Here is a 25,780-nt window from a genome sequence, read left to right on the forward strand (position 1 = left end):
TGTTTTTCTAACCACTTTGGCCATGTGGTTGTCAAATGAGAGATTGCTATCAACTTGGGTCCCCAGGTCCCTAATTACTTCTTCTGTATTTAATGGATTACCACCTATGTGGTAATTTGTGGGCACTTTGTTTTTGCCAAAGGGGATGACTACACTTTTTGGCATTTAGCTTGAGGCCATGGCTCTGGCACCAGTTGTCTGTTTCTTTGAGGCCCTTTTGGAGGATGCTTATGTCGGCTGGAGAGTCGATTATGGCGCCCAGTTTGCAGTCATCTGCGAATTTGGTCAGCCACAGTCCTTCCGTGTTGGCCTGTACCTCTGAGAAATATATACCGAACAAGAGAGGTCCCAGGACTGAGCCTTGTGGGACGCCACTTGTAACTGGTTTGGAGTCTGACATGGCTCCAGCAATTCTAACCATGTGGGTTCTGTCCTTGAACCAGTTTGCAACCCACCTAGTGACATAGGGGTTTATATTTAAGCTGGTGAGCTTATCTATAATGCCCGATTGGGGTATTGTATCGAAGGCTTTTGCGAGGTCCAGGTAGGCTGTGTGGACCACCTTCCCCTCGTCAATGACCTTGGTGACTGTTTCAAAGAAATTGACCAGGTTTAAGAGGCAGGATCTGCCCTTAACAGAGCCGAACTGGGTAGGATCCAGTGTCTGTAGGTCCCCAATATATTTATTTATGAGGTCCATGATGATCCTTTCCATAGCTTTGCTGACCAAGCTAGTCAGGCTTATGTGGCGATAGTTTCCAGGATCCGTTGAGGCACTACCTTTGTGGAGAGAGACCACTGTTGCTGTACGCCACTCTTTGGGTACATATCCTGTAGTAAGGCTGAAATTGAACAGTAGTTTTATGTTTGGGTTTAGCTCTTCTTGGAGTTCATGTAGGACGCAGCCCGGGACACCGTCTGGTCCCATTGATGCTGTGTTTTTTGCTTTGGAGAGGGCGGCTCTTACCTGAGCATCTGAGATGTCAGGGGGGCAGCACTCTGCTGGGATACATATTTGCCCTTTTGGTGGGGGGGGGGGTTTGCGCTGAACCTGTCAGCTAGGATCTTGGCAATGTCTGTGGATTCGGTGTATTTTTTGTCATTTTGGACTAATTCTGAGCATATCTGGGAATTCTTACCCAGGTTCCTAACATAACTAAAGAAAGCCTTGTGATTATCCTTAGTGTCCTGTGCAATTTTTCTCTCGAAGCTGGCCTTAAACGATGTTATGAGTGCCCGTAGTTTTTTCCTAATACTGATCAGAGATGCCTTCCCTTTTTGGGATTTTGCTCTATCATGTAGTAGCTTCCTCCTTCTTATTGTATAGTTTGTTTATGGCTGGGGTCCACCAGACAGGACGTCTGCCTTTGGAGGATTGGGTCTTGGTTTTATTTGGGATTGCATGATCCCTGCATTCCTGAAGGTGTTCATAGAAAGCGTTTATAAAGGATTCTGCGGTCTGGGCCGTATTTTCCACAGGCCCGGGGTATTTGAAGGATTCCACCTCTGTTTTGAGGAGTGTGAAATTTGCTTTAGAGAAGTTTTTTACTGTGGTTTTCTGGGCAGGGGGTGGGGTCGGGATGTGAATATCCAGTGAGATTATTTTATGGTCTGATCTTACCAGTGAGGGATACACTTCTGGTCTGGAGCATAGAGTCCCCATGTTGGTGATGATCAGGTCCAGTATGTTTTCCCCTCTTGTGGGAGTGGTAACAAGTTGTTCCATAGCATTTGAGTTTATAAATTCTAGGAACCTTTGGGCTAGGGTGTTGGAGCTAGAGTAATGCTCCCAGTCTATGCTTGGGTAGTTGAAGTCGCCCAATATAATGGTGTTTGGAGAGACCTTCATATTTTCCAGTGTTCTCAGGAAGGTCGAGTGGGATTCCTGGGTTTGGGAGGGTGGTCTGTAGCAGGCTATAAACTGGAAGGCAGTTTTACCCACTGTTAGTTGCACATGGATAGTATCTGATGCTTCGTGCTGTGCCACCAACCTGGAGGTGTGGGTATCTTAAGTTTGCCACCCCCACAGCATATTAACCTAATTACCTGTAGTACTATTTCAGTATGTATACTGACAGTTTGCACTGCATTACCATTTCAAACCTTATGGCTGTCTGAAGAACAGTGTATTTACATTTTGTGGTGATTTCAGTGGGAATGCAATTACTTTTCGAGTTTGTAAGTGAAAGATTCATACATTACTAACTTGCTACGACAAGGATTTTTGTTTACTCGTTTTGGAACCTAATACCAGTGCTTCATGTGGTATGAGAATTTAACTTACATGATAAAGGTATAATTTTCACAGTTTTAAGACATTTTTTTGTGATGTGAACAGTTGGTGTCTTTGATAAGTTTGGTTGTATAAAGTTTAACCTACTACTAAAGGTACACCTAGCCAAATCATGGATCTACTTATGTTTGTCTGTGGGATAGCTGTTATTCTAAAATGTCTGACTACTTCCACTTTCTCTGCATCTGTTTTCTGACTTTCCTACCTCAAAACCAGCTGCTGCAATACTATATCATTCCTCACTACCCTCTACTATAATACTGTATCGTCTCTCAAATGTATTTGTTCATCCCAAGATTCCTTTGACACTGAATGTTATAGTGTTGTATCATTTCATGTGTTGTATAATAGCTGATACATTGTTTTGTTATCTTGCATGTGACCTGGAGCTTTTCTCCTCAGGTCTCCACTGAAAAGGAGTCTACACCCAGTTAGACTTTCTAGGTCAACAAATAAAAATCAATAAATTGCCCCAGCCATAAAGTCCTCACTGTCCTCTATCTCTAAATATTTATTCAGTATCATGCCCTTGGCAGTTCCTTCCTTTTTTTGTCCAATCTGTCTTTAACTGGCCTTTCATGTGTGAAGGTATACCTAGATGGTAAAAAAAATGGGTAGAAGTGCACCTACTTGCCATATCAATAGTTATGTTTATTGTGTTTTTGAAAGTGTATATAGCCATGAAGACAATGGTTTCTGAGTGGGCAGCTTCTATTGCATATTGCTCAGGGTCTACAAAAACATTTCCTCTTTTTCTGGAGTGATCTTTGAACACCTTTTCTTTTACCACCTTTTGTGGAGTATTTCAACCTGATCTTATTGCACAGCATCAAATAAGAGATGGATCTTTTTAGTTTATGATTTGTTTAGATACTAAGAGGTACTAATGGGATTTTGAGGTGCTAAGAACTCTGACTGTTCTGTAAAACATTCAGTTGTCTAGGCATGATAGAACTGTGTCTGTAGTTAACTTCATACTTGGAGCAAGCAAAACACTTGATAACACAATAATAGAATAAAGGTTAGAAACTAAATAAATTAGTATTTGGCAGTTATTTTTGTGTGTTTAATACTGAATCTGTACAGCAGTGAAAAAAGAAAAGTCCTGTGTGTTTTCCTTGTTAAATTTATTCAAGCTGACATGTTATTATTTTATTTTGTACAGATGACAGTGAAGGTGATATTATCAGTGAAGGAGATGATGCTGAGAGTGTCTTCAGTCATTTGGAGGAACTCCGATTTAAACTGGAACAGGAACTTGGTTTTGATAAGTTCATTGAAGTGTATAATAAAATTAAGGTTTGTATTATAGGAAAACATAACATTTTCTTTTGTATTTGTGAAAAGGATCTTTGATGATAGTTCATTCCATTTTTATGCTTTTAAGAGACTATCAGTGAGGTAGACTGTGTGTGTACTGCAGTGCTAATGGTTTTCCTGCTGTACTTAAATTAGCTTCTTTATACCGCCTTTCATTGTCATAAGCTTACATTTCAGGAGTCAAAACATTGTGCATTTTTAAGAGTCTGATTCTCTGTATTTCTGTTTTTTTTTTTTATATATACTTTTCAACGTGGTGATTTTATTAAAAAGCACAGAGTTGGCCTATTTTCTGCCATCCTTTTACTGTGTCTGCAGTCTGGGGATTTTTTTATCTCTTTGCTTCTTGGCAGGACTTGTATGTGGGGTCAAGCCACTGCAGACATCAGAATACATTTCATGCCTGTATTGCTCTATCCTTAGCTGTGCCTTTGGTGGAAGGTTGGGCGCCGGGCTGGCAACTCGACATTGTAAAACTCCACTGCCAGTCATGAGCGGACAGATGATCCACTGTGGCGACCCCTAACTGGGAAAAGCCGAAAGAAGAAGATGATTGCTCTATCCTTTGCTGAAGCCACTGCAGGGGAAGGAGAGACCAATAATGAAGACTTACGGCATGAGTGATTTAGAGGATGTCTATGTAAAGTGGAAATACGGTTCCACTAATGCCAATCTTGAACTCCTGAAGAGAAACTGTTTACAAAAGTGTTATCTTAAAGTTGAAGGAAAGAGATTTTCTTCCCTTTTATCATCACCATTTCTTGATCAAGTCATGTTGTATTAGAGCAAGGATGTGTGTAGGTCAGTTGGTGGGCAGGGTTTAAAGCCAGATTGCTGATACTGGATTATATGTGAAGATTAAGGGTATGGTTTCTCAATCTATAAGGGTGCAAGCCAGTTAATATGTGAGTGGCAGTTGGCCATAAGGGTTTATGGTAAGTGCGCACTGCTGACTGAGGTTATTAGCAATACCTGCCACGTCCAAATAAGGTTTACATTGTACAGTTGCACATCAGAGTTATAATCCTTAGCTGACAAAGATTTCTCCCACCTTAGACTGAGCCCACTGTGTTCCAGTACTATATTGCATACTGCTCTTGAAACTTGTCCAGAATAATTTTGCAGGTATGTGCACACAAACACATTTGTATCTACACACACACACACACACACACACACACACACACACACACACACACACACACATTTTTCTAGAAGGAACATAAATGATAGCTCTCCAGTACCAACACCACTTCCTCAATCTGTGGTGTTGCTATCACCACCCACACTTCACTGGCAAACAAACAACACAAATTGTTTGCCCTTGAAATAAGCTAGTATTTTAATAGCTCTGAGCAGTCACTCTTTGACAGGCAGATTCAAAATGTGTTCAGTACTCCAGATTCCATATATGTGATCTTAGGCTCTTAAATTACTTGCCACAGTATTTTAAAACTGAATAATAAAAGTCTATTTTAAATAAGATAAAAACTCCAGTTGAGAAGTAAATGTATAAAAAGTAAAAGTCCTAAACGGAGAGATGACATAGAGCAAACTCTGTCAGCTAGTCTAGACCCAAACTAATTTTAGCTAAAGGTATGCTGTGCCATATATACCAACTTTATAGATCGAAATAAAAACTGCAGAGTTCTTAGAGGCAAGTCTTTCTTTGTGCATGAAACAACAGGACAATCCTGCAACTCTCCAGTTAATTTTTTCTTTCTATTTGTGAGAGTTCCCAAATAGGATTTCCTGTAGACTTCAGGTATGAGTTTTGGTACATGCTTTATTTCCTTAGTTACATAGTTCTAAGGTGGTCCTAATTAGAGCCTAATTCCAAAAGACTTTCTCACAGTGTAAGTCACTTACACTGAGTGAAGGTCTTTTGGAATCTGGCCTTTGGTGTAAGCATGTTTATAAATGGGTCTTACACTGAGGTAAGTAATTTTAAAAGCAAGTCTTTCAAAATCAGGGCAGGCTTACACTGGAATAAGTCAGTTACACTGACAGCAGCCCGTTTGGAATCTGTCCCCTAGTGTATCATCTTCTGTTGCATTAGGCTTCAAGTACTGCAGATGTATGCACAGAATTAGTTTTATTTTCAAACCACAGTACGATTCCATAGTAGCAAATGTGCAGTTTTTATTTATACAGTTTTGCACACTTTAATTATTTTTCTTTTTTGTTGTAAATTTTATTCACTATATAAAATAACACCTGACACAACGTTGTAAATGTGATGGTACAACCAATGGCAGTAGAGTATACATCACTTATATGTGGGAAGTACAGGTAAAGCAGTTTTACTATACTGGCTAAAATGAACACCTTTCTCAGTTATGTTTTCATTGGTATACTTTAATAAGTTCGATGGCCACATCTTTGAAACTGCTGCCCTGAACTACAAACCGCAAAATTCAAAAATTGCGAAAACCAAAGCGCCGAATTACAAAATCTTGCCTCCTTTTTAACGCATGGTAGCACTTGTTTCGGCAGTGGAGTGATCAGAAATGTCAAAATTTGATATATTTATGACATTTAGGGAAGTTGACGTGCCAGAATTCACTTAAACGGTTTGCGTATATGCACATTCGAAGAATGTGCTTTCAAACTTATGAACGTATACCTTTTTCATCCATATTGTCAAAGAGTAAAGCATCTGGCATCAGGACAACATCTGTACTCTTTAATTGCTTTAATAAACATGTAGTTTGTTACAGCCAATTTCATACCTTTGGACAAGCCACCATTAATGAACAACTGAGGCAGGCTGAAACTGTGTTTAAATTAATTTTGGGGGATGGTAAAGTGCATTAGAGTACTTTTTACTTTGTGTTCCCGAGAAAAGTTAATTTTTTTCTTCCTTTAAAAATTTACCAGCTTGTGTTGCTTAATTTTTCCAGGAAAGAAGCACAATTTTTGGCTTGACCATGAAACATGGTCAGTTCTTCAGCCACAAAAAGAGAAAGTTAACTAAACAGCCTTTGCCTCCACAGCAGGCTAGCAATTTGCCACAGCCACTGGTGGGTGACTGCTGTGGCCAAATCTGGTTCCTCAGACCATTGATATTCTTCCTTGGGTTTGCCTGATGCTGTCCGTACAACCTCTATGGTCTGCGGGCTAGCCACATCCTGTCTGGCTGTTGAGGTCTCCTCAGTGGTCAAGAAGAGCCACTCTTGTCAGTGTTGTGAGAATGAGCAGGGAAGGTGCTCCTACTTAACCAGAATGTTGTGCTTATCGCTGGGGAAAGCTATTGCTGCCATTAATAATCCTATTTGTCCAATCATTCCTGTCAAAAAGAAATAGAAAACTAAATGCATCTTCTCCTGCTCCACTTTCACTGGACAAGAGTATTTAAGTCTGGCTCAGGGTCTTATATAGGCTGTTGACCCTTAGTATCAGGTGGTTTCTGGTAAAAGAAAAAAAAAAGCATTCTTCTTTTCATTAAGAGATTCAAAAAATTGAGCCTGGAAATAAATATGATGGGACAGATACAGGTTCTTCACCTCAGATTTCTGATTCAGATTTATCTGAATCTCCCAGTCAAGGATTCTCTTTCTCTGAGACTATTTCCAGAATGTGGTAGTGTTTTCATTGGGAGAACACTGAGGATGTGTTTGTCACAGTTTTCTCTGATTGCCAGCCTGCTGCATCTAAGAAAAAAGATAAGAGTTTACAAAGTTTCTCAGTCTTTCAAATTTTTTATACACTCACCCCAGATGTGTCCCAGCAGCTATAGCTTTAGTTAACCAAATGGTTGCCAAACATTTTGTTAATTTTGGTCCTTCCCCTTCTGACAAGGATAGTAAAATTGACAAGTATGGGGAAAAAAGGTACATGCTTCTGCAACTTAATTGTGAGGCTCATATGTTAAAGTTTATTCTGATTAATTGTGAAAGTATTAGAAATGTGTTATCTGCATGCCTGTCCTGTGAGGAAAAATCGGCTTTTTGCGGTTTAGTTTTTTCAATTCCTCAGTTCCCTACTCATTGTTTAACGTATGTTAATGACTCTAGATATTGATCCGGGCTGTCTCCTGTGGCACTTTCTTGTGGAGATTTGTCTGGCTGTGTTCTCAGAAACTCACAGAAGATACTAGAAATAAGATATTAAATTCCCATTTGGATAGAGATTTAGTTTCTGGATCCTCTGCTTACAGAGGTTATCAGGAAGTGTGATGAGATTGGTAAGCTGATATAGGAAATGTCTCAGAATTTTCAGCCCTCCTCCTCCACATTTTCCAAGGGATTCTCTGTTCCCTCATCTAATTTTGACAAGAAATGAATAAAAACACCTCATCTAAATGTGGTGAGCAGACGTTAAAAAAAAAAAAAAAAAAAAAACAATGGCCCACACGCACATACTCAAAATAATGGACAGTCAAAGCAGAATGATTATATAAGGTAACTTGCCTCCCTCACCAACACACATCCACAACCTGGCCATTCGTTGTCCCTTCCTGGAAATCTGAATTATCTATTTCTGTCTTTGGCAGCAGATTGTTTCAGACAAATCTGAGACTGATTTGCAGGGTTACAGATAGCAATGGGAAGAAATTCCTCCCTTTCAGGGAATTATTCCACATCCATCAGAACAAACACCTGTTTCTTTCTGTCCTACAGCACATGCTGTTGTGGGGGAGCTGCTAACAGAAACAGTTCCTCCTTCCACATGGGAAAAGGTTTTCATTCAAGAATGTTTTGATGCCAGAAAAGAAAATGCCTGGAGACTGTTTCTAGACGTTTCTTTCCTAAACCAGTATGTGATAGTGCCCATGTTCAAAATGCTTTCACTTCACAACCTTTCTCCCCTTCTTCCTCATTTGAGTTTTTTCGTAACCTTAGATTTAAAAGATGCTTATTATCACATTCCTATTCGTCCAGATTTCAGACTTTTCTAAAGGTTTTATGTATCACTTCTCTGCCTTACCCTTTTTCGTTATCCACTGCTCCCAGAGTATCCAAAAAGTGTCTAGTTTTTGTGGTAGCCCATTGCAGGCTACAGGGTATCCACATTTTTCCATATTTAGACAACTTACTTGTATTTGCAATGTCTTTTTCCAAGTGTCAGGAATCTCTCACTTGGATGCGATGTCTCCTACGTAGGTTGTGATTCCAGGAGAACATTTAAGAGATTTTTTGGCTCCATCACTCACGATTGTGTTCCTGGGTTGTCTGCTAGACACCTCGGTACCAAGGGTGTAACAAGACATATTCTTTATAGTCTAAAGAGTTCAATTTTTTTCTCAACCTGTTAGAAACACTGGGACTATCAAGCCATTTGATGTCTATAACAATCTAGATTAATGCTTCTAAAAACATGTATATAGGTTGCATACAGAGAAGATTTAAAATCTGAAAACAGTACCCCTAACAGTTTGACTGAACAGCTGAAAATGTTACATACATTAAGTTTGGGGTGAGGTGAGGCAACAGCTCAAACAATATGACCACTTTTTAAATGCCAGGTAGATGGGGTTAGCAATAAGCATCTGAGAGTACAAAATGGTTTTCACTGGCTACACCCCTACTCGGTACAAGAAGCTTTTCTTCCACATATAAAAATATGTCTATATTTAGATCAATACAGATGTTTTCCACTCAGACTTTGATCACTGTGAGTGAATACCTCAGGAGTCTAGGTTTCATGGCATCTGTGAGTCTCATGATACCTCTGGCAGGACTTCACATGAGAAAGATAGTATAGTATCTGAAGTGTCTTTGGTCTGAGCACCAGCACCCATTATCTTTTCAGATTCCAATTCTTGGATTTTTTTAGAAAAGAAATAATTTGGTGGAGACATCAAATATCCATGAATCCAGTTCTCCCCTTCTCTCCTCCTGCTCCAGAGCAGTCACCACGGACACCTCAGACTTTGTTTGGGGAGCAGTGTCCAGAGGATAAAAGTTCAAGGTGTCTGGGACAACAAAGATTGATAGCAGCACATAAACATAAAAAAGATGCTTGCCTTTATCAAGGCGCTTAACTCTCCAAATCACCTTTGATCTCCAGTACCTCTTCAAGATATTACAGATAATGCCACAGTGATGTGGTACATAAGCAAGGAGTAACAGGTCTTACCTTTATGCAGACTAGCCATGTTAGCATGGGATATAGATTTCCAGCACAGTCTCAATCTACTGGCATCCTACTTTACGTCAGAGTAAAATTGTGTGACATACAAGGTTAGCAGAACCTCATGAATGGAAACTAGAAGGCCTGGAAGACAGATGCCTTTTCTTTTCCTTGGACAGAAATGTTCCTGTATGCTTTTCTACCCTGTCCTTTGATATTCAGGGTACTTATGAAGATTCAAAAGGAATCATCCAAGGTCATTGTGTTGACTCCTTTCTGGCCAAAGCAACAGTGGTTCTCCCTTCTTTTGGAATTGGCCAGGAGCAGTTATCACAAGCTTCCTCACAGACTGGATTTATTCACACAAAACAGGGATGTTTGATGTATTCCAACCCCAAACAACTTTGACTGTCTGGATACCTTTTAGACACCTGTTTACTGAGGACACGCAGCAGGTACTAAGGGAAGCAAGAAAGCCTGCTACTAGAAAATCATATATAAGCAAATGGAAAAGGTTTTCTAGTTGGTGCCAATAACATAACCAGCACCCACTAATGTTTCTGTGATTTTTACAATATTTGTGCAAGTTATATTCCTACGGTCTGTCTTACTCTTCTTTTGAGGATCATTTGACTGCCGTTTCCACATGTCCTCCAGTGGGTGCCCCTCTTTCAAGACATTCTCATGTCAAAATATTTCTGAAATGGATATTGCATAGGAGACCTTCACGAAAACTGGTGCCTCCTCATTGGGATCTTAATTTTGTGTTTGAGAAACTAACACTTGCACCATCTGAACCAGCTTTTCTGGCTAACTTGAGGTTCTTAACATGGAAAATCGTTTTAATAGCTGCTCTGACCACTGAAAGAGGTCTATTTGAGTTCCAAGCTCTTATGACGGGTCAACTTTATCATTCTCATTTTCAACAGACACAGGGTTTATTTGAGAACTAATTCTTCTTTTATGCCTAAAGTGATGTCTGAGTTTACTTTTTTTAAACACCTTTATTTAATTATCACTTGAAAGATAGGCAAACATACATTAATATAAAAGAAACAACCCATAATGTTTTCAGTTAATACATTAATGTATCACATAAGTTCTTTTTTTTTTATAAATGCCAGCAGTCCAACATTACATAAATTGGTCAGTTCCTGCCTTTCCTTAAACCTCACTCTTCCTCCAAAACATTATTCTGTCTGTATTGTTCCTACAATTTCCATTTATTTTTATGTAATTTGCTCCTTCCGTTTTTTAAAGATCCCACTTCCATTTGTTATCTCTGTTACAATAATTACTACTTCAAATAGTTGGTTTAGACTTTGATTTCCAATTTTTTAGTAATTGCTTTTTGGCAGCCACCAAAATTAAACTTAATGCTGTACTATGCCTAGACAATTCAGATCCTGTGTCCCAGGTCAAAAGAATCATTTATTTAGGTACACTCATTTGTTCACCTAGTATTTCTGACAGAGTACTCTGTAGGGAATTTTTAAAATCTGCCAACTCATTATACCCAAAACTTATGTTCCCAGTTACCTCTCTCTTCCCCTCACACCTCCAGCATTTGCTATCTACGTGAGGACAAATATTTGAAGTCTGCTTGTGGGTATAAAATGCCTTTACAAACACTTCCAAGCAAATATATTAAACTTTCTAGACTTTGTTGATAATTTGGGAGCCATACATATGTCCTTCCATTGTTCCCATGTAAATTGCTTATCCAGTCTGTCTTCCCAATTTTTTAACCTCCTCTGATTAATTCTTTTAGTTATCATGCAATAATTTATATCCACTGCTAATTATTCCTTTTTAACAGCAGCCAGTGTTTCAGATTCAACTAAAAACCCTGTCAGAAAAGGTATTTCTCTTAGGTTTCCCCATATCCCTTTCTCTTTCCCTGAACATATCACCTGTGGAAGGAAATGCAGTCTCTAGCCTGTGGTCTAAATGTCTTCTTGGCCTCATCCCATTCTGTTATCTTTCACTCTTTAGTTATTTACTCTCAATATCTTGGTTTCTTTACCAGTTTTCTCCGGTAAATTCCAGCCACCTCTTGCCTGTTCATTGCAGCCCTGCTTGCAGTCATCCCTATTGGCAAAATCTTCCTTCTCCATTGTCATGTTGGCTTAATTCTTAGAATAATTTCTGCTACTTTGTGAATATAATATTCTGTGTGGTGGTTGTTCTCCTTAAGGATCTGCATCCAAAATTCCTCCCTTTCCTTATTTTGTGGGTCCCCCTTCCTGTTTCATCATCATCCCTTTCCACTTTGAATTATAGCTTTCTGCTTGTGTTATGTATATGACCCTTAACTGTGTAACTCTAAAATATCCCTTCAAATCAGGTAATCCTAAATCACCTTTTTCTATTGGAAGGATCAACTTAGCCCTTGCCCCTTTCCCCTCCCATATAAATCCTTCAAATCTTTATTAATCATTTGCCACAACTTCCCCTCTGCTTGATAAAAATATGCTTGACCTGCATATAAAACCAAAGGGACTAAAAACACAGCTTGAATCTTACTGTCCATATCTATAAACAAGAGTTTACAGTTACTAGTTTTTGCATTAGCTTTTATTTAGTCCCTTGCCACATGTCCTTAGCTGGCATAACAGAAACCTTTTTAATACATGCTACTAAGTACTTCTATGATAATAGGAGGTACTACTGCCAACAAATCTAACTGGAATTTTGTAAGTAATTGTGTGTCATTTGTGAATATCAAACTGATTTATACAAGATGCTTGTGTTGCAAATTTATTAGAACTTTGTCATGTGTATATCAAACTGATTTGTACAGATGTTTGTGTTGAAAAAGTATTTGTAAAGTGCTTTTGTTTGAAATTTATCCACAGTGTGTCCTACTGGAGAGAACAGAAATGTGCATACACTATTATAACAGCTTAAATGTATATGTTTTAACAGATGAAACTGGAAGGTTAACCTCAGTCCAGCAAACTTTAAAATATATCTGAAATTAAATATCTTTACAGGCTAGGCCATAAAGATGCTATCTCACAGGTTTCAAAGCACCCAGAGACGCAACATCTGTACTAAAAAGCTTTCTGTATTGTCTTTGGGGTGAACTAATTACTGCTCTGGAAACATGGAGGTATGAAATTGTTTTATGACTTCCAGCACCTGCCACAGATCTGAGCAAAACCTTTATGTATGTATTTTTACAGGTAAGTGCTTAAATCCTGCCAGCTTCCAGCAATGGGGGTTTGCATGGGAACTAGAAGTCCGATGACCAGAAGTGATGCCCTTCTGCAAGCTCAGAAGTAATTTTTTAGATATTATTTTGAGAAGTCTCTTAGTGACACAGAGCATTCTGTATTCTGTCTTGGGCCTAACAAGAAGGACCATTTACCACATCATCTGCCTTGCTCTATTAAGTAAGTAGGGAATAGTGATTCTCTTAGTCAGTCAAGAATATAGCGAAACCAACCACAGAGTGAAATGTGTCTTTAAAAATAAACTTATGGTAAAACTTGAAACCAAATCAAGAGAAAGATCTGTTGTAAGGACCAAATCACACTGAATAAAAACAATTAAAAGTTAAAGGTTTTCACGTTTGAAGAATATTTTTTCTGGTGGTTTAGTCAAACCGAGAAGTGTGTGGAGATTTGTTGTATTGGTTCCAATGTGTTTCATATTGGTATTGTTATAGGAATATAGGGAAGCTTGGTTTAGATATTGTTTTAGTTTGTCTGAGCCTGTCCTTTAGCGTTTTAAATATTTCCTGTGATTTTGAACTCTGAAGGACATGCTGTAGGTAGATTGGACACTTTCAAATTGGCCCTAGGCATGAGTGCATGCATGTGTGTGCCTTCTGTGGTAGGTTGGGTGCCGGGCTAGCAACTCGACAATGTAAAACTCCACTGCCAGTCATGAGCGGACAGGTGATCCGCTGTGCCGACCCCTAACCAGGAAAAGTCGAAAGAAGAAGATGATGTCACAGTGAATATATACTTAGTATTTTCTTATTTTATTATTTATTATTAAATATATTTAAACCTTTCATTGTGGCTGATATTTGTAGAGATCTTTAAGTATTTAGAGAACTTGCTTATTTATTTGGTGACACTGTGTGGGCTAATAGCCTTGCTCTTGGTCAAACCTACCATTTTGTATTAATATTAATTTCACTCAGTATATTGGGTACCCTTGTAAGGGCATTAAAGTAGCTGGCAAGGGGTTCTGCTGGCAGTGATAGATAACTACCTTATAGTCTGGGTAAAAGGGGGCATAGTTAGTAAACCTGTGCCAGCCTTTCCCTGGTGTGTGTGTGTGTGTGTGTGTGTGTGTGTGTGCTTGTGTATGTGTGTCAGCTGCTTAGGCAGGGACACAAAGCACTGGTTGGACAGAGTGAGTGTTGGAGGACTTGGCTTAGAACCCTGGCTAAGGACACAACTCTATGGCTGTGCCAGTGGAGAGGCTTATTGGTGATTTGGAGAAAGAGAGGGGAACCAGTCTGACTGTGCTCCCTGTGTGTTCTTAAGGGAAATTGTGCTTGATGCAGAGAGCTGCATTTGGAGATACTATGTGCGTACCTGTTATCCTCCCTGTGAACGTTCGCCCACTAGTGGCAGTGGTGAGGACTGAGGCTCTTCTTGATTACTGGCCTAGATGTGGAGGGTCGTCACATATTGGTTGGCAGTGGTGGGATATCTGCATCACATATTGGTTGGCAGTGGTGGGATCACTACATCACAACTTCATCTTATTGCGTCCCCATAAATATTGGTATTGCTGATTCAATTCATGTGTGGGTATATACCTTACATCTATAACCTTTATCTTCATTAATTTTATAACCTGAAAAAACATCAAACCGTCTCAAATTATACCAGTTATATCCTTGAATTTCTGAGTCCTTTATTATCTTTGCCAATAGTATCTGAGTTTACTTTAAGCCAAACTATCCATCTCCATTTGTTATTCCTTGAACCCAAAAATGAGAGCGAGAGGAATTTTCATGCACTGGATGTTCATGGATATCTCTAGTACTACCTTGACAGAACATAATCTTTCAGAACTTCCAGTCAGTTGTTCATTTCTTGTGAAGGTAGAAGAAGGGGCAACCTGTTTCTAAGTAGACCATTTCCAAAATGATTGTCTTGGGCTATTGCCTTTTGTTATTCCAAACACAACAAAACTGTCCCAGGCAGGTTTAAGATGCACTCAACCAGGGCCTTGTCTTCATCTGTGGCTTTTTGTAAAGTGTTGGACTGGTAGTGTTATAGATGCAGCAATTTGGTCCACTGTAAATACTTTAGTACTACAAGCTAGATTCTTTATCTGTGTCCAGATCAGGCTTTGCTAGAGCCATTCTCCAAGAACTTCTGGACCCTTATATTTCCACCTCCTAGTTGTTCTGAGCTATTGTAAGCAACTCGTATAGCATATGCTACTGCAACAGTCATCAATATGAAGAACATAGTGCAGCTGAGTAAGTAAACTTACCATAACAGTAGAAGTTCAAATGATCTCTGCTGCAGTAGCTCACCCCTCCTTCCCTCCTCCCTCCTCCCTTTCTTTCATGTTTTTTAGTCTGCTTTTATGCTGGGGTGTGAACATTTGATTTTTGTTGTTCTTAGCAATATCCTTTCATGGCTCAGCCTCCTCCTTTCTGTTGGTATGAAAGTTCTGATGGGCTCGGCACCCAAATCTGTCTTTTAGTTAGCTCAACTCAAACTAACAGTTTGTGTGTGTGTTTGTGTGTGTGTGTGTGTGTGTGTGTGTGTGTGTGTGTGTGTGTGTGTGTGTGTGTGTGTGTGTGTGTGTGTGTGTGTGTGAAAGGTGCGTGTAAGGTTTGGAATATGGGCAGCTGCTATATCCTAAGCAGAATATAACCTGTATGGCATGGATTTCTGCACAAATAACATCTACTGTTATAATTAGTGTATTTACTTTTTTATTGTATGTTGCAGCAGTATAACTTCAGAAAACATGAGCTAAAGTTAAAATACATCCATTAAAGTGTATCCATTAAAAATAGGTTGTCATACATGGTCACATAACGAGTGGTTAGATACAGCAGTATCAGCATCCATATTTATTGGGATAGAATGAAAAGATATGTCAGCTGTAATGAGAAATTCTTTATAATAAGGATGGCAATCATTGAGGCATAAGGAAAGACTGGATTAAGCACCTGGATATGTATTGTAGTTGAAATTGCAATCAAGATTAAAGTAGAAGTGAAATTGTATAGGCTAAGAGTATGTGATAAGTAACAATTGTCAAAGAAAAGTTAAAAAGAGGTGTTGCAATGAGGAAGGAGTAGCTAGGATAAGCCAATTGTTGGGAAATGAGAACAAAACAAGTGAAAGAGATTGATTAAATGTTGACAGATTCAAAGTTACTGAAATGTGTAAAAATCTAGAGGATTAAGTATAAAAATGGGAGAGGTGAGTTGCCTTATTAATCTACATGATCAAGTTACAGAAAAGGAGGTCCAGAGTTCACATCAACAGTTATGTAAAGAGCAAAAATCTAGAGTTACTGATAGGAGAGACTGTAGTTTGAGAGAAGGAATAGTAGGTGGGAGTCCCGGGACAAAAGATTAACCAGAACAAAGAAGAGCAGGTGCAGGCTTTCGAGATAAGGAGATGAGTGCAGAGATTTTGTTTCCTTGAAACTGTTTTGAGTGTGGTTGCTTGAAGGCAGATGGTTCCATAGTTTGGGTACTTGACACAAGTGCAAGGCTTCACCATGTGCAGTCGAGGCCTTGTAGTGATAGGCAAGAGATTTTTCTTCATGAGTGTGATTAGAGAGGGATATTTGGATGGTTGGTGCAGAACAGAGTAGGCAACATTCATTTGGGTGCATTGAAGATAGCTTGGAAGTTCCAGTCATTTGTTTTATGTAGAGTAAGCACTGCAGTGGGGTGTTCTGCTAGGGAGGTTAGAGGCAAATTTTGCTATGTTTGTAGCATTGCTCTAGTCTGTTGTGTTAAGCAGTATGAAGGTTACTGTAGACAATGAGCAGTGTAAAGTAAGCTAGCTAGAAGGTAAGCATTGGCTATAGCCTTTTGGGCTTGTTTTGTGTGAGAGAGTGTGTTTGATTTGTATAATATACTTATTTTTTATGCTTATTTTATGACATTGGATTTATGAAGGTCAAATTATAATTTATTTTTCAGGGTATCTCCATGGAGTTGGATATTTGGGACAATATCCAGGAAAATATTGCTGGAAGAAGTTATAGAAAAGTTAGTATGTGTGGCAGGACTGGATTTAGGTGGGAAGAACATGGCTTGTCTCTTTTTATTATTAAGTATTATGTCACATTGTTTTAGCCAGAGTTTGATTGAGGAGATTCCTGAGTTGTGGTTTGCAGTTCATTAATGGATGAGGAATAGCAAACAAAGATGGAGTTGTCTGCATACTGATTGTGAGTAGTGGTGGAAGCAGTATGTAGATCATTGACAAATATATTAAATAGCAATGGACCCAGTGTAGAGCTTTGAGAGACACTTGTATTGACAGGGAGGGAGGAAGGAAGAGTGTGCTGTTTGCCACTTGACACATTGGGTTATGTTACTTAGGAAGTTATGGGACTATTTGAGGCTGTTATTTGAATATGGCTAGCTTATGGCGTAGGTATAATGAGAGACTGTTGAAAACAAAAAAAAAAATGCAAAGTGGAGAACTAGATGTATATAGACCCCAGTTTTATTATTAGCTCTTTCGTTTAAACATTGCCAAACTTGTTCAGATCTAATTCAAAACTATATACATCAACTTTTAAAACTTTTCCTCATCACATGACTCATCAGTCCCCACTGGGGTCACTCTATCTTAAAGATACCATGACCAAATATTCCATTAAATACAATAAACTACTTTGAAGCTGCTATTTAAATAGCAGAAGACCTTGCAAAAGTAGTACAACAAAATGAGATGCCTGGCATTCATTCAATACAGGTCATGTTATGATCATTTCCAGCAATTAAATTATTACTTTATTTTAAAAGCTTAAGAATCACTGTAGCTGTTTTTACCATTTCATTATAAAATTACTGTTAAAATACTACAAAAAACTGCCACTTTTAATAATTTATGTAAATAAATCAATGTATACCCCAGTGCATAAATGAAAAACATGTAAAAGCCGTATGAAAAGAACATAAAAAATATAAAAATAATTATAAAACATGTGCAAAAAAAAGCATACAAAACAATACATCCAAACACATGCTTGTTTATGACAGTAATAATGCTATGTTAGAGGTACTAAATCTATCTATTCAAGGCCCTATGTTTAAGCACACTATTGTCAGATGAATATTCATTCAGACCTGGCCATGCATATGCAGTAAGCATGATTTGCCATTTTAATTCTTACTCCTGTAATTGCAGAGACCAAGGTCCACCCCTTGGGCTGACCAAAACTTGCTCTATTACCATACATTTAAATTCATGGCCCTCATTTCTTAACGTGTTTGGCTACAACATTAGTTCATTTTTGCTTCTTAATGGCATATTCATGCTCATATATTCTTTCTTTCAAGGTTCTCTCTGTTTCCCTACATAGTATGAAGGACAGTCTGGACAGGTGGCCAAATATACCACCCCTTTTGTGCAATAGTTGTATTTACCTCCCAGCTTATACTTAATACCTCTTATTTCAAAACTATCCTTTACATTAAGTAAGGCACAATAACGGCACATGCCACATTTTTTTCATTCCTCGATTCCTTCCATGTGTGCTTTTTGTTCTAACAAAGCCTTAATATTTGTACCTCTTCTTGTAAGTAATCTAGGTCTTTCTTTTAGTGTGTCCCTTAGATGGCCATCTTCCTCAGTAAGTACCCATTTTTACTAGAATATCTGTTGTCTCATAATCATTCGTGTAAGATGTAATAAAACTAGAGGTATAAGTTACTTTATGTTGATGTCTCCATCTATTTGCACCTAATTTTTTTTTCATTATTTAATATTGGCTGAAAATAGCCACTTTTTCTTTTATGGGAAACCTCTCCAACCAATTCTGTCAACAGTCTGTCTGGATAGCCCCCAGCTTTAAACATTTCTTTCAAGTTGTCACATTCTGTTTGAAACTCTTCCTCTAATGTGACCATCCCAGTTGAATGGACCAATTGTCCCTTGACAACTGATCTCTTTTGATGGGCGGGATGTGGACTGTCATAATGCAAAAATGAGTTGGAATAGGTTTCCCTCCTATGTATTTTAGAAATCTTTTAGCGTATTGATCTTTACTCACGTTTACATCTTAATAAGAAATAACAGTGTTACTCATTTCGTATGTAAAGGTCAAAAATATGTAGTGCCATTTAAATAATTAACAAATTCTTTTAAGTCATTTTCATCACCAGCCCACAAAATAAAGATGTCTTCCAGGTATCTTAAATACAGGGGTATTTTTTCTTTATATTCATGCCTATTTAAAACATACTTTCTTTCCCACTGGGCCATAACTTAATTTGCAAAAATGATGCCACACGGTGACCCCATGGGGCCACACCTTTCTGTAAAAAAATACCTTCCCTCAAAATATATGTGGTTGTTCTGTAGTACAATCTCAAACATATCCATATATAAATTAATTTCTGATTGTGATACAGCTTTTTCAAATAAAACTTTACTGATCCAGTCTTTAAGATCTACTGACTCTAGTAGGGACTGGTGAGTGATGTGATGAGGAAAAGTTTTAAAAGTGGATGTATGCAGTTTTGAGTTAGACCTGAATGTTTAAATGAAAGTGCTAATAATAAAATATGGGTCTGTATATATCCAGTTTTCTGCTCTGTTTTTTTTTGTTTTCAGTAGTTTTTTGTTGGTTTGTTTGTTCATTTTATTCATAATGAGAGACTGCACAAAATGCCTTTAAAGCATCAAGAAAGATGGCAGAAACCAAAAGATCTTAAATTACTCTAGTGGTAGAAGAGACAATTACTTAAAACTAGAAATCCCACATAGAACCTAATGATGGGGAGGTCTTCAAATTAATTTCTAGGCTGAAAGAATATAAAGAGAGTGAAGGATACGTACCCTTGGGAAAATCTCATTAGAGAAAATGGCCTTTATGGTTTAGCTGTGTAGATGGTTGAAGGAGATTCACAACAAAAGAAACCACACCCTAACATGCCAAAAATGGTATGGGAAGTAAAAAAAAAAAACAGTACAATGCAGTCATAGGGGGTCACCTAAAAGACTGCAAGTGTGGAATTAATAGACCTACAGTGGATATTAAAAGTTTACACATCCCTGTTAAAATGCCAGGTTTTGTTATATAAAAAAATGCGACCACAATTTAATTAAACCCACCTTTAATGTGACCTGTAACCTGTACAATTCAATTCATAAAATCTGTTAGGGGGAAAAATATAAAAACTTACAATAAGCTGGTTGCATGAGTGTGCACACCCTTAAACTAATACTTCATTGAAGCACCTTTTGATTTAAGTACAACATTCAGTCTTCTTGGGTACACACCTGCCATCAATTAAAGAGACTCTGATTAACCCCAAATAAAGTTCAGCTGTCCTAGTAGGATTTTCCTGACATTTACTCAGTTGCCTGCTACACAAAAGCCATGGTTCGCAGAGAGCTTACAAAGCATCAAAGGGATCTCATTGTTAAAATGTATCAGTCAGGAGAAGGGTACAAAAAAATTTCCACAGCATTGGCTATACCATGGAACACAGTGAAGACAGTCATCAAAAAGTGGCTAAAATATGGGACAGCAGTGACGTTGCAAAGAACTGGACATCCCTCCAAAAATTGATGAAAAGACTAAATGAAAACTGGTCAGGGAGGCTGCCAAGAGACCTACAGCAACACTGAAGGATCTGGAGGAATTGCTGGCAAGTACTGGTTGTGTACTATATGTGACAACTGTCTTCCGTATTCTCCTTATGTCTGGGCTATGGGTTAGGGTTACAAGATGGAAGCCTTTTCTTACAAAATCCAGGCCCAGCTAAAAATTGCAAAACAATACATCAAGACTCCCAAAAGCATGTGGAAAAATGTCTTATGGTCTGATGAGACCAAGGTTGAACTTTTTGACAACAATTCCAAAAGGTACGTTTGGCGCAAAAACAACACTTCACATCACCAAAAGAACACTATCCCCACAGTGAAGCATGGTGGTGGCAGAATCGTGCTTTGGGGTTGCTTTTCTGCAACTGGAACTGGGGCTTTAGTTAAGGTGGAGGGAATTATGAACAGTTCTAAATACCAGTCACTTTTGGCCCAAAACCCTCAGGCATCTGCTAGAAAGCTGAAGATGAAGAGGAATTTAATCTTTCAACACGACAATGACTCCAAGCATACATCCGATTCAAAAAAAGAATGTCTTCACCAGAAGAAAATTAAAGTTTTAGAATGGCCCAGCCAGTGCCCAGACCTAAATCTAATAGAAAATCTGTGGGGTGACCTGAAGAGGGCTGTGCACAAGAGATGCCCTCGCAATCTGACAAATTTGGAGTGCTTTTGCAAGGAAGAGTGGGCAAATATTGCAAGTCAAGCTATGCCATGCTGATAGACTCCTACCCAAGAAGACTAAATGATGTGATTAAATCAAAAGGTGCTTCATCAAAGTATTAGTTTAAGGGTGTGCATACTTATCCTACCAGCTTATTGTGCATTTTTTTATATGTTTTCCCCTAACAGATTTGTTTATTTTTCAGTTGAATTGTGCATGTTATAGGTCACATTAAAAGTGAGAAAAGTTTTAAAATGATTTATTGTGGTCTCATTTTTTATATCACAAAAACCTGGCATTTTAACAGGGGTGTGTAAACTTTTTATATCCACTGTATGTCCTGGCTGTGTAAAGCGAACTAGGAGATTATAAGTCTGCACTGGTACTAGCTGTCATGCTATTAGCATTAAGAATGGAGGTGCAAGACCAGTAGGTAAGGTAATTTTATATATCTGCAACATATACTGTTGATAAAGGTTCATAGTTACTAGGTTGTTTATCTGTGAGGATGTTCAGAAGCCTAGCCTTACATTCCCATGGTAGTTTTTAGTCCTATATTTTGCATACAAATAACCCAGAGAGACAGGCCTTAAAAGGTATGTATTTCTGAAGACAGACTGGTATAACAACTTGGATCTCACATCTGCCTCTGTGTGTTCTGATTCCTGGAATCATTCTGGTTCTGCTCTACCTGGCCTATACTGAATAATCATTTTCCACAAACACATCGGTGTCCCAAGAGTATAATACCTTATCCTTCTGCCAAGAGACTTACAAGAGGTGCCTTTTTTTGATATGACATCATCTTCACAACTACAGGTTTTGTCTTTCTTCTTTTGGCCAATTCTGGAGCATAAATTATGTGTGCTGTTTCATTTAACACATCTTGCTGTGGAATACCAGTTGCTTATTTGTACTTTTATCAAATTAATGCAATCTGTAACATCTATTTTTTCTGGTACAGCAGAAAATTCAGGTTTTCTCTGTATACTTTATTTTCTAGTTTTACTATTTTAAACAATTCTTGAGAAACCTGATATTCAGTCAGTCTTTTCTGCACTTCAGTCTCTGATTTCTGCAGTTTTTATCAGCTTATCTGAATACCTACTTAAAGCTTCTTCTCTTCTTTGAGCCTTTTGTCATTTGGCTGTATATATTTTTAAAGTAAAGTATTTCACTTATTTTAAACACATCTTATTTATTTTTCCCTCTAAATTGCTGGAAGCCATCACTTGTACTGAAGCTGAGACCTGAACTGCTTTTTGTTGAACAGATACAAGGCTATTCATGAACATAGTTTTTCCTTCTGCCTCCTAGATGATTTTCTCTTTTTCCAGATTTCTTATTTGCTGACATCCAGGCAGTGTAGGTACTAGTCAGTGACTGAATTTTGCCCAAAATGAATGTCTTTTGGGACGTCCAAGATGGCTGCACATTGAGTAACAGTTTAATTTCAAATCTCCTAACGGGAAAAGAGAAAACCAGTAAAGAGAGCCAGTAAACTTGAAATTTTGGGGTAAATTTCCATAACTGGCAACTGATAGCACTGCCTGGATGCCAGCAAAAAAAGAAATTCAGAGAACTTGAAAAAAAATCACAAAAGGTGAAGAAAAAACACTCAGTAGGAAGAATTCTGCAGACATCAAGAAGCAGTGCAAGCTTCAGCACTGGGAGAAGACATGACATCTAGTAACCTAAAGGAAAAAATAAGTCAAATGTACTCAGAGCTGCTTTCAATAACTGAAACGCTGAAGGAGTATATCAATTCAAATAACAAAAGGCTGGAAAAAATGGAGGAAGCTTTATAAAGATGTTCAAATGAGGTGACAAAACTGCAAAAATCAGAGGTCAAAATGAAGAAAAGGCTGGCTGAATATGACGCTGCTCAAGAAGAGAGTTTTAAAAATAATACAGTTAGAGGGCAGAGCACATAGGGAAAACCTGAGATTTTCTGCTGTACTAGACAAGCTGGAAGGAACAGACTTTATTAATTTTATGAAAGCACAAATAGACAACTGGACTGGTATTCCACAGCAGGCATTGTTAATTGAAAGGACATATCGTGTGTGTGCTCTCCAAACCTGGCCACGAGAAAGCAACCTAGACCTTTAATAGTAAAGATGCAATCCTACTAGCAGGAGGGAGTTGATTCTGACAAAACGGTGGCAGAAGGACAAAGTACTAAAAGTGAGAGACAATAGAGAGTTTGTGGAAAATGATTACTCACTGTACATCAGGCAGAAGACGATTAAATTTATTCCAGTAATCAAGGAATGTCAAGAAAAAGGAGTGTGAGTCAAGCTGGTGTACCCAACTATTTTCAGGATATTTTTTCCTGGAGGGATAAAATCACTTTTTTATGCAGGGAATGTTAAGAAACAAATACAGAAGTTTGTCCAACAATACGTGAGTTATGAAACAGGAGGTTCTGCTTCTTGTTCTTCTGGTAATGAAGATCATAGAGACTATGCCAGTGAAACCTTTTCCATTGTTTGAAGGGAAAATGCTTAAGATGCACAAGAGTTGACTAGAACTGGGAGTATGTTGGAAATGAAGCAGAGACTGGATTTGGGAGATAGAGATCAGCAGGAATAAAACTAACAACTCAGAAACTGACAAATAAATGTGGGATTGCCAAGCTTTAGTTATATTTGTGAAACATGATAGAACACGAAAACCTGGAAATATTGGCCTCTTTTAATTTTGTTAAATTTGTAGGGGACTCTAAAGCATATGCCCTACTTCATGTCATTAATGTTTGGAAGAACACTGGGGGGAGTTAACTGTAAGTAAAACAAAAGTTTGTTCTTAATAGTAGTGTTTTTTATAATGTGTGATATAATCTACATGCTATAAAGTAGTTTTCTCAGTTATTTTCAAGTGAAATGGGGATACTAAAGTTGACAGGTGCTCCTTTCTCCTTTTCCTTCTTTCTTTCTCCTTGTTCAGTTTTAAGAAATGTATGCACTGTGATGTAAAAAAAAAGTCTGGTCAAGAGAACAAAATACAAGAAAACATTGTATTTTTTTCACTCTTGCATAGGGGAATGACTGGATTAAGGCTCTTGGCTTGTTCTAGAAACTAGTTTTAAGAGAAAGCAATAAGTAAAGAGCATTGTCTAGCAAATAAATGATGCCTGTAGAAGCAACCCTGTATCTATTTCTCATGTCTTCATGGAGACAGTCTGATATAAAGAGAAATAAAAACAGAAAACCTATTTCTTTCTATGACTAGGAAATTATGTTTTCTGAAAACAGTCAAGTGTTTCCCAATCTAGGAGAGTAATAAAGATGAGACAAAACCAGACAGCACTTCAGCACTTAGTAGAATTTCTAGCACAGGCTGTACCATGCATCTTAGCAAGGATAACCGTTATTATAGGTTAACTCAAGTCTATGGATGTGCTGCCAGTTTGGGACAATTGTTCCTACTAGGAGGGTAAAACTTAAAAATTTGAAGATGCACATAGTTTTGTGTGTTAGTATTAAGCTAATAGGTTTTAGGGATGTATTGGAGTTTGTTTTTTGAGGGCTTTCAATAAAACAAAAAGTTTTGTAAGATGTGACAGGCTCAAATGGATATGACAATAAACAACTGTATAAAATATCAACCATACGCATGTAACACAAAATCTGGAACTAGGCACTTAACAAAAAGCTGTTACACATAAAAGGTGGGAATAATAACTTTTTAATACAATGATGCTTTCTGTAATGTCTTTAAATGTCAATGGTCTCACAGATAAATATGAAAAAGAAAGAGTAGTGAACAGTATGAAAAAAATGTTGAGTGTAAATAGCTGTGCTACATGAGAGACACTTGCAAATAACTGAACATGTTAATTGATAAATAAAGGCTTTCATCATGATTATTCAATGAAATACCTGGGACAAAAGAAAAGAGGTGCACTTATATTAATTGCAAGAGGAACTCCAGTAGTGATAGAAGATGATAAAAAAGATAATAATGATAGATTTGTAATACTAAGGGGCTACTGGCAAGGGAGGAAGATTACACTTGCATGTACAGTAAAAAACAAAGCAGGAGGTAGCAGCCACGGCTATGTAGAATAACATCTTTATTAGTAAAAGAGGTGAGTGCTTTCGTGATACCAGCCACTTCATCAGACATACACTGGCATGTATTTATATTCCACCTAACACTGCTATAAAGGAGCTTAAGAAAATTCTGAGAGAAATATTCAGCATGCAATATTACTTGTTGGTGGGGACTGGAATTTGATTTGCAGCAGCCCAGATGTATCTGGGGGCCCACAAGGGAAAATGTAACAAAGGATGGTAGATTTTTGGAGACATTTATGAAAATATTTTGCATGGAAGATGTGAATTCAGTAGTAGGAGTTCAGAGTGAATTTACATATTATTCCCCAAAATACAAAAACTGATGTAGACTAGACAGAGCATATATTTCACAGGAATGTGCATATTTAATTGAATGTTTTAATATGTATACAATAACGTTTTCAGATCACGTACCAATAATTAAAGTAAAAATGCAGGGTAATGAAATAAAAGTGAGACACTGGCACTTTCCAACCTGTCGGTTGAAAAGAGAGGAGTTTAAGGAATGGGTATTGGAAAGTATTCGGGAGCTATTAGAGAAGATAGAAATTTC

At 37.9% G+C, this 25,780-nt stretch overlaps 1 protein-coding gene across 1 annotated transcript in view; it reads left to right on the forward strand.

The window, feature by feature from the left end:
* NEK1 (NIMA related kinase 1) overlaps positions 1 to 25,780 on the forward strand; it is a gene marked incomplete in the record, with an annotated part of 3,475,820 nt that overhangs the window by 3,357,764 nt on the left and 92,276 nt on the right. Inside the window, 1 exon segment of the mRNA XM_044062568.1 lies at positions 3,459 to 3,592. Within this exon segment, the coding sequence (XP_043918503.1) occupies positions 3,459 to 3,592 (134 nt within the window).

Source organism: Protopterus annectens, chromosome 2.part1 (assembly GCF_019279795.1).
Source record: "Protopterus annectens isolate FY-2018-M chromosome 2.part1, PAN1.0, whole genome shotgun sequence".
In the NCBI taxonomy this organism is placed as follows: Eukaryota; Metazoa; Chordata; order Ceratodontiformes; family Protopteridae; genus Protopterus; species Protopterus annectens.